The 10150-nt window shown below is 43.3% G+C and overlaps 1 protein-coding gene across 3 annotated transcripts; it reads right to left on the bottom strand.

Annotated features, from left to right (window-relative positions):
* Positions 1–3442: 3442 nt before the first annotated feature.
* On the bottom strand, positions 3443–8628 carry LOC107372464 (uncharacterized). Of its 3 annotated transcripts, none has more exons than XM_054736727.2 (2): positions 8495–8628; positions 3443–7056 (listed from the first exon to the last, which is right to left on the bottom strand). In XM_054736727.2, exons 1-2 carry the CDS (start codon positions 8499–8501, stop codon positions 5642–5644), a joined length of 1422 nt encoding a protein of 473 aa, XP_054592702.2. In that variant the 5' UTR covers positions 8502–8628; the 3' UTR covers positions 3443–5641. The 3 variants fall into 3 exon arrangements, with proteins under 3 accessions (XP_054592702.2, XP_054592704.2, XP_054592703.2); XM_054736729.2 differs by having other exon boundaries at positions 8507–8610; XM_054736728.2 differs by lacking the exon at positions 8495–8628 and adding an exon at positions 7283–7416.
* Positions 8629–10150: the final 1522 nt, after the last annotated feature.

The raw sequence follows: 10150 nt of genomic DNA on the forward strand, positions 1-10150 counted from the left end.
CTTGGACACCTGGACCCCACGACACCTGAGACCTTGGACCCTCAGACGCCTGGAACACTGGACACTGACACTTTGACACCTGGACCCTACGACACCTGGGTCCTTGGATCGTCAGACACTGGACACATGCACAAAAACCTTTTAATAAACCTTTTAAATGTTTCATCTTTGCTCAGTTTTTTGTTTTCTACACTTCAGTTCATAGTCAAACCTGAAGACTTGGCAATGAACTTGTTTTGAGTTAAAATTGTCACGATGGGGAGCCAAGAGGAGGTTAGGACCCAAAGATGCAGAGAACCAGATGACGCTTAGTGGAACAATAAAGTAAAAATCCTTTTATTAATGATCAGTCCAAAAAGGCAGGGAGCCAAAACACAAAATCAAAGTCCCAAAATACAAAACCTTGAATCCAAAACGAAGATCCAAGACTAGAGAGGGAAACAAGCCAAAGGTACAATACAATGACCCAACCACAGACAGAGACACAGACAGGGTTATATACACTGGGGCATGATGGGAGACAGATAGGCTGCAGGTGTGTGGGGAGAGAAACCAAGTAAAAGCAATTAACTAATCAGGGAGGAAACTAACATGACCTAAGAGTTAAAACCTAAAGACAAGAAAAGCAGCAAAAATAACTAATAGTCTAAGGGGGAAGAAAAACTACAAAAACCGGGGGGAAAACACACTAAAGAGACTAATAAAATGAAAAGCTGAACCTAAAAAAACTGCAGAGGGGTGACTGGGGGAGACCAATGGAACACAGGACCTGGGAGGGATAATCTGGAGGGCTGAAGACCAGGGGACATATGAGGAGCACAAAGAGACACATAAGGGGATTCTTAGAGGGGAATGGAGCACACAAGGAAACACATGAGGGAGACGCAGACGCAGACCATGACAAAAATGTTCAAACTTTTCTCATTATAGTTTTACTTTGTCTAAATCTGAACAATGGGGTTCATTTTTTTTCTATAGTCAGTTTACCACAGCTACAGCTGAACCAAGCTGCTTCACAAGGTGAGGAACAGATTAAAACCATCGACATGTACACTGGACAATTTGTGCCCAAATGGGAGGTTCCCATCGCTGCCACTTTGACTGTGTCACAGGTCCCGTCATGCCCAGACAATCCAAAAATGGGAAAAGAGGTGGAGCTAAGGGTGGCGCTGCTCAGTTTGGAACAGGGTTGGAACAAATGAACCAGTGTAGCTACTAGCTAACTTGGATAACCCAAGAAGCTAAGAAGGGCTCCTTGGACCGGAATATCCCACCCGCACGGCAGACTGGCTCCCATGCAAAGCTGTGGTCATGATGGTTGCCTGTGGAGATCTAATATGGACTGGGACTGTTAAATTACAAGCGATGCCTCAGACCGCTGCAATCGTAACAGGGTGCTGTCATAAGTGCTTCATAACACTAATCCAGATTATGCGTTTTTGTTATTTTAAGGATTTTTTCCCCTAAAATCCAGGTAACAAAAAAAATATCTTTTGATTATGCTAAATGGTCACCTACACCAGGGATTCCCAAAGTGTGGTGCGCGCGAGCTGCCGCTAGGGGGTGCGCGAGGTGAAAAGTGTAATGGCTGCGGAGCTCAGAGAAGTCTGTCATATGTCACCATTAGCGTAGCCAGAAACTCATTTGTGGGTGGGCCTAAGAAAAAGTAAGTGGGCACAATAAATGTAATTGAAAACAAGTATATTTTTGCGCGTGTGTCCTCCACATGTGCCCTAGCTTCATAATAACAATGCGCCGAGCTTCAGCACTCTGGCCTGCGCACGCCGATATGTTCCGTATTTGATCATTTTTAACGGTGTTGGAGGAATCTGAAGGTGGCGAGTCATTCTGGCAGATTGTAATTAACACCTGTCTCATGCAGGTGTTCTGACATTGTAAACCTCACACACAGAACATTGTGGATGTAACAAAATAAATCAAGAAATGATTCCCATTCAGGCTATTAACAGCGAGCTGAAGATCTGAAGTTCAGAGTGCGTCTGTCAGAGGTCAGACGTGTTCCAGCGGAACCACGGCTCACGGGTGCACAAGTGAGCACATCTGGGCTGGGCAGAAGTAATTTTACAACATTGGTTTAAATAGCGCCACGTTACGAGGCGCGGTGACTGGAGCGGCTCATGGAGCTGTGCCGCGCTCGCGCGCGCACACACACACACACACACACACAGAGATTCAATAAGTGCGCACGCTGCGCAAACTCCGGCGCGCCGTCAGACTGAAGACAGAAATGAGCGCTGCCTCCTCTGTGATAAAAACTTTTAAGAAGTTGCAACATTTTTAATTCAAGGTCAAATTAAGATATTAGCTTCTATTTTGGGATGACGTATTAAAGTCGGGTTCGCTCCAGCCACTGACTCCGAACCTGACTTATGTTACTGCAGCATTATTTATTCCAGTCCGCGTGGCAGCGGATCGCAGATTCAGCCACACCATAAAACAGCAATAAATCGGTCTGGCTATATATCTTTTCCATATTTTCCCCATAGACATTTGATTACGCACAAGTAGGGGACCAGTTCAGGTTTACGCAGAGCCGAAGGAAGGAGAGCGCTTTGGCCGCACAGGTTAAACGTTCCTACTTTAAGAAAACCGTTAAACTGCATTGTTTATGTGCTACCTGGGCACTCTAAATATTTATTTAAAATTAAATCAAAGGAAATTGTAATGGTATCGAATGCTTATTAATTACTATTTAAAAAATGAAAGTGATGGGGAAAAAGGTCGATCATATTTTTTTAACCCTGTCTGTTTAGCTTGACGTCTGATATATATATATATATATATATATATATATATATATATATATATATATATATATATTGAACTACGTTGAACTAAATTAAAATGGCGCAGTTCTGTTTTATTAAGCTCAGTTGTTTAGAATTCTTAGCGAATCAGAGTGGACATATATATATATATATATATATATATATATATATATATATATGTAGCGTTATGAATATGCCATTTCTGCCCTTAACAGCTGCCCTTTGACACAGTGACAGTGTGCATAAATTGCCAAGTTCGTGCGCTTGCTTCTGATGTTTACATTCCAGCAAAGAAGACAGAAGAAGGACGAAGAACGCAGTTCATTAGTTAATCAAAGAACTTTATTTCTAATAAAGCTAATCAAAACAACTGTTGGTCAATAATAATCAGGTGACCGATCTGTGAAATCACAATGTTATGATTTATGTATTTAATGAATAACAGGACTTGGGGCTAACTGAGCTAGACATTGTAGCATTATGGTTTAGGCTCTTTTATGAAAGAGGAACCATTTTACATATTAATTTGTGATATTAATTTTATTAAATTAATAACCAAATTGTATAGTTTTAAGAAGACTCAAAGGTTGTTTTCATCGATAAACTGACGATAATATCCGTGTGTCTGTGTTTCAGTTCAATGAAGAAACAAGTTTGAAAGTTAAAAGATTTAATTCTTCAAACTAAACTAATGATTTTTGAAATGACAAACATCGAAATGACAATGAACATTGGCAACTTTGTTGAACAATCTTTAACAGTTAATATTGTAAACTTGCTCAAATAGACCTGGTTTTGGAGGTGCTGAAGATTGAGAGTGATATGATGTGATTATGGATGCGTGTGTGCAAAGTGTAGTGAGAATTGAAAATGAGGTGAGATGAATGCGTGTGTGCATCTGATTTTGCTTCAGGAAGAAACAGGTGTCTGAGTGAAAAGTGATGGTTTGGATAAACTTAGGTTTTGTTTGAAAAGATGCAGCAACGCTATCTATCGTGTTCTGTCTCACCGTATTCGGACCCTCCTTTTGGACCCGTGATGTCAAAGGACGATGTTTCATCCAGGGGTGACACCTCGGCTGGCAGAGAAGACGAAGGCGTGCTGCGACCCGGTCCAGGAGATGACCTTGATACACGTGAGGATAAAGCGTTTGCAGATGTGCTTTCTTAAGTTTAATTCACTCAGAAAATCAAAGACTCTGGATGAGTCTGTGTTAGCGATTGTAATTAAGCTATTCCTGTCTGTCTTACAGGAATAGCGTGAGGGGGGGGGGGATGAGCCAATAGGCTCCGTCCCCCCTTTAGCATTTATTCAGGTCTCCTCTCTTTCGTTGTCAAGCACGAACTGAACCAAGAGCTGAAACTTACCAAAAGCCTTTCTCTTCTCAAAGCAAAACGTGTGCGTCAGCAAATGTGTTTTGGAGTTTACTGTGAGAATCTGTGTGTGGGTGTGTTTGAGTGTGTGTGTGTGTGTGTGTGAAGGTCACCACTAAAACATCCTCAAACATTATTTAATTAAGTATGGATTCATTAATCCCTTATAATTACCCAAAGCATAATAATCATTCATTTGATTAAAACACATTTATAATGAGCAAAATGATAAGGATTAATCTTTATCATTAAAATAGAGAAAAGGAAGTTTAAGACTTGTTATGACTACATTTCCATGGGAACACATCTTCTGGTACTGCAGGTGGCAGATGTTATGGTTTACAGCAGACTCTTGCAGACTTCATGTCTGCAAAGGTCTCAATCTGTGGGTGAAAGTTCTCAGCGACCCAGCTATTGACCCAGCTGAGCCAAGTATCACCTTTGTGACAGAAAACCCATATTTCCTCACGTTACATTCCCCCCCTTCGCGACGACATGGTGGTCAAGCAAAAACCACCTGACGTCATGACCTCATTAATGTGACGAACTCATGAAGGTAGACATGCATGTTCCAGATGAAGGCAGGAGTGATGAAGCGTCTCCCCAGGCCTCGTGTAGAAAGGAGTATATCCTGATCAGCTGATTAAGGCCCAAAACTGTTGCAAATCATTGTAAAGTAATCCACTTAGGAAATCTTGAAAGCAGAGCTATTTCAATAGCAGTTAATTTTCATCAGCAATAATGTAAAGGTATATTCAAAGGATAAGGTAGCCCGTGTGTCCACACAGAGGTGGGCAGGTGATGTAATCCTCGGGCGTAGTCCAGGTGAAGTCCAGTGACGACCTCGACTCCTCTCACATCACAACCGAAGCCCCATGCGACAGGAAACCAGATGAAGTAAGGTGAAGACGACCCCTCAGACGAGCTCGGAGAAGGAGACAAAGTGAGACAGCCCGTACGATAGATTGCGCTTGATGCAAATCAAAGAAATGATCAAAAACCTATCTATGGGTACCTCTGGGAAAATGTGAAGGCATTTTGTGAATTATCTAAAGAAGAAATGTTCTGCACCCTGTTCTACATGTCGTGTGAAAACATGATGCAGAGAAAACACAAATAAAAGAAATTAAATCCTAACTGATATGTGAAAATCAGCAGGCTGCACTTATTAAAGGCTTATAAAAAAATGAAAATGAAGGGCAAATTGGCTTGTAGCCCGTTAAGGGAAACTTTAACAGGTTAAAATTTGCAATCAAAAATAATCACATTACACAAAGCACTAATAAAAGATAGAGGTGTAAATCAGTTCTAAAAATGTAAATCAGTAGGTTAGTAAACCCTAAAAATGTGAGTTAGTAACAGGACCCTGGCTGGAGGCAGGTATCCTGAAAAAAACTCAAAGGATATCACATTTGTTAAAAATTCATCCAACAAAGATTGAATTTGTAACGTTCCACCAGTTAGTGGAAAAGAATTCGGTCAGAATTGATGTTCAGAAAGCGGTTTGAATCTGGTGTTGCGAACCCACAGAGAAACAAGTCTGAATTTATCTGTGGGAGCCGTGTCATAATAGATTTGGTCATCGTGCGGTTTGTATCTGGTGTTACGAACCCACAGGGAAACTTGTTTGAATTTACCTCTAGGTCCCGTTTGGAACTGGAGCGAAGCGGATGGTTTAGTTGTTAGATCAGAACCTGATTTTACCTGTTCAAAGATGTTTATCAGCTTAACGCAGGCGACTTTGTTGTGATCAGAAATAGTAGTGAACTGGAGATGCGAAAATGATGCTCGCAAAGCAGGAGGAGGCTCCCCACCCTCCTTTTGTTTATCAAACCTATGCCGTGTCTGTGAGACAGGAGAAGCATAACAAACCACAGTTCTTAAGCTCTTAAAAGCCCTATTACCAAGAAGACGCACATTGTCACCTGAATCGTGCTGAAAGAGCAGGTGTGCAGATGTCCAACGATCTGGGGGTGTTGGACCTAGAGGTTCTGAAAAGGAGTTATCCAAGGATGGTTGTGTCACGGGTGTCAAAGCAAACCTAGCCATGTGTAGAACCAGATACAGACATGTCGCTAGCTTTAGGAACATGGTCTGTCCTGAAAACTGAAGCCAAGAATACTTTTTTCCCAAGAATGATGGAGGTTCCCACACAGAATCAGAAAAACCCGGTTTAACCAGAGTAGTTACAGACTGACTAAAGTTCCGCCCCGTAGAAGGTGCCACACCTATCTCCGGGTCGGAGGTCAAAGTTGTCAGCTGAAGTGGTGGAAGGTCAGTGTCGATTTCTGCAATGACCCGCCCGCTCGGAGGAGGGGCTCCCCCGAATAGCCTGAAGTCCGCAACGGAAAACTCAGTGCCACTCAGCACCTCCCCTTTGTCAGGCGGGGCCCTGAGCAGAGCATCACTGCACACACCTACTACTCCCGGGCCGGGAGGCCACCCCGTGCCCGTTAGAGAGGTGAATGCAGCAACCACCGAGACTCCCTCAATATCGCCACTGACCACAGGACTGCTGGAAACCGCAGGATTTTCCGCGCCATCGTGGTCACCCGAAAGAGAAATCACAGGAAAGAGAGCACAGGGGCCAGGGACAGAGTCACACCTCTGTGAAAGAAGAAAAGAGTCGGCCACCGTATTAGCAGAGGTCACAAACTGAGAAATGACACGGTCATTCACAGAAAGGTCAAGATGTCCAGGCACAAACCCTTTAAATGGCAGGATGGCCACGTCTGGAGGCCACAAGCGCGTCACGGCGGCTGATGTATTCATCTCGCCCCGTGAAACAAGCAGGTTTGTGCATGATGTGGACTGATGATGGATGCAGACCTCCGACTCAAGCGGTTTAGCACAGCTGGAAGAATTCACACCCATGCTGGAGAGATGTTCATCACCTAACATGGTGGAAACAGAAAAAGCATCAGGAACCACAGGTTGAATCACAAGCTGTTTGTCAGAATGGTTAACCATAGGCTTAAGAGATTTATTTAGAATAAAAGTAGCAGAGAAAGTGTCGTTTATTTCAAACCTTGATGTTATTGGTGGGGTGTTGACCCCCCTTAAGAAATAAAGGCATAGATATAGCATTATGACTGAAAACATCGAATTTTTAAAGCTCACTTCAGGAAGTGCATAGCAGAACCACCTCCGACCCAGAGTAGCTGGTACCGAAGCGCCGTCATCCGTCCCCATGTCTGGGCCTTTGGGCTCCAGAGTCCGCACCCCCACCGCGCCAGACCGGTGGCTCCCGGTTAAGGGTCGGCCGTCCGCGTACGCGGCGGGACCAGCGTGGCCCGGCCGGTAAACAGTCTCCTGTGTCTTGGTGTGTTCCGTAAGCAGATCGTTAGAGAACCTTACATCAGGTGTAACAGTACAAGAGAGATTTTGTCGTGTCTCGTCCATTTCTCATTAAATACAGAGCAAATCGCGTTTTTACCTTCTGAGCCCACGTATAACACCCGGTACAGCCCCCTTAATTCATCTCACAATTAAGGACTGCCCGTTGTGTAAACTTAACTTTATGGCACAGGGTAAAACAAGGAATTGTTGATAGAGAAATGAATGTAACACAACTTCACCACAAGATGGAAGAAAAAGTCATGGAACCGGCAGAACGGAGGCCCTGAAGCCTGGATCTTTCCACCAGCCCAAATAGAGTGGAAACCTACGCGGTTGTGATGGTATTAGATGGATAAAACCTCCCGTCTTACTCCGACGGAAGGCCACGTAGCAAAATGTCGATTCAACACACCGGAGTGTTTTACAAGAACCGCCGCCAAAGCGGATTTTAGGACGCAGAAGCACTGCGACAGAACGGTTTTACTGCTTATCGGGGTGTGCACCCCGAGCGTAAACCGGAGTGACTCCTTAGCTCTTCGGCTAAGCTTGATAATGTCTGGGGCGACCAGAACGAAAATTGCCCATTTAGCCAAACGTCCCTTAGCGACGAGGTAATGTTTAGGGTCTTTAGCGTTCCCACTCTGGGGTGGAGATACGCTCTCCAGCGTGTTACGTCTTACAGCGAGATTAATATTCACCAGAACTATTACTGCACACGAGGTTCACCGGAAAAGGACAAACGCGGATCAGACGTTGCCAGAACGGAATAATATTCCGACGGGGATGAAGTTATCTCCGATTTTAGAATTGCTCGCACACGGTGTCCAAAACACCGCAACGAAGGTCTTACTTTTAGGCAAAGGGAAAGTTACTTGAATGAAGCGGCTAGCTGTTAGCTGATATCAGAGCGGAAAGTTAAATTTCCGACCTGAAGAGTTCAGAGACGCGATGTCTCGTCAAAATGGACAGTATATTGTGAAAGACCCCACTCACCCAGCATCTCACCGAAGGGCGAAGATGGGAAAACTCACAGGAGTCGCTAAATTTGCGGTTAATTTGTGACCGGAGATTTAGATGGAACTTCCACAGAAATATCGTCCCCCGGACGTCTCCAGAGGACCGAATTTAGTGTAGAACAACTTCCGGTTTGTCGAAATAAGGCATCAAAGTGAAACACAGAGAAAACGCGTAATTTTGTTAAAAATTAGCTTTTAGATGGAATAAATGGATATATCGCAGATATAGAAGTCTGGATAAGCTCGCCAATTAATGTAGCGTTATGGTTTATGCTCTTTTATGAAAGAGGAACCATTCTACATATTAATTTGTGATATTAATTTTATTAAATTAATAACCAAATTGTATAGTTTTAAGAAGACTCAAAGGTTGTTTTCATCGATAAACTGAAGATAATATCCGTGTGTCTGTGTTTCAGTTCAATGAAGAAACAAGTTTGAAAGTTAAAAGTTTTAATTCTTCAAACTAAACTAATGATTTTTGAAATGACAAACATCGAAATGACAATCAACATTGGCAACTTTGTTGAACAATCTTTAACAGTTGATATTGTAAACTTGCTCAAATAGACCTGGTTTTGGAGGTGCTGAAGATTGAGAGTGATGTGATGTGATTATGGATGCGTGTGTGCAAAGTGTAGTGAGAATTGAAAATGAGGTGAGATGAATGCGTGTGCGTCTGATTTTGCTTCAGGAAGAAACAGGTGTCTGAGTGAAAAGTGATGGTTTGGATAAACTTAAGTTTTGTTTGAAAAGATGCATCAACGCTATCTATCGTGTTCTGTCTCACCGTATTCGGACCCTCCTTTTGGACCCGGGATGTCAAAGGACGATGTTTCATCCAGGGGGGACACCTCGGCTGGCAGAGAAGACGAAGGCGTGCTGCGACCCGGTCCAGGAGATGACCTCGGTACACGTGAGGATAAAGCGTTTGCAGATGTGCTTTCTTAAGTTTAATTCACTCAGAAAATCAAAGACTCTGGACGAGTCTGCATTAGCGATTGTAATTAAGCTATTCCTGTCTGTCTTACAGGAATAGCGTGGGGTGGGGGGGTGGGGGGGGTGGGGGGGGTGGGGGGGGGAATGAGCCAATAGGCTCCGTCCCCCCTTTAGCGTTTATTCAGGTCTCCTCTCTTTCGTTGTCAAGCACGAACTGAACCAAGAGCTGAAACTTACCAAAAGCCTTTCTCTTCTCAAAGCAAAACGTGTGCGTCAGCAAATGTGTTTTGGAGTTTACTGTGAGAATCTGTGTGTGGGTGTGTTTGAGTGTGTGTGTGTGTGTGTGTGTGTGTGTGAGTGTGTGAAGGTCACCACTAAAACATCCTCAAACATTATTTAATTAAGTATGGATTCATTAATCCCTTATAATTACCCAAAGCATAATAATCATTCATTTGATTAAAACACATTTATAATGAGCAAAATGATAAGGATTAATCTTTATCATTAAAATAGAGAAAAGGAAGTTTAAGACTTGTTATGACTACCTTTCCATGGGAACACATCTTCTGGTACTGCAGGTGTTCAGATGTTATGGTTTACAGCAGACTCTTGCAGACTTCATGTCTGCAAAGGTCTCAATCTGTGGGTGAAAGTTCTCAGCGACCCAGCTATTGACCCAGCTGAGCCAAGT

Source organism: Nothobranchius furzeri, chromosome 8 (assembly GCF_043380555.1).
Source record: "Nothobranchius furzeri strain GRZ-AD chromosome 8, NfurGRZ-RIMD1, whole genome shotgun sequence".
Lineage (NCBI taxonomy): Eukaryota > Metazoa > Chordata > Actinopteri > Cyprinodontiformes > Nothobranchiidae > Nothobranchius > Nothobranchius furzeri.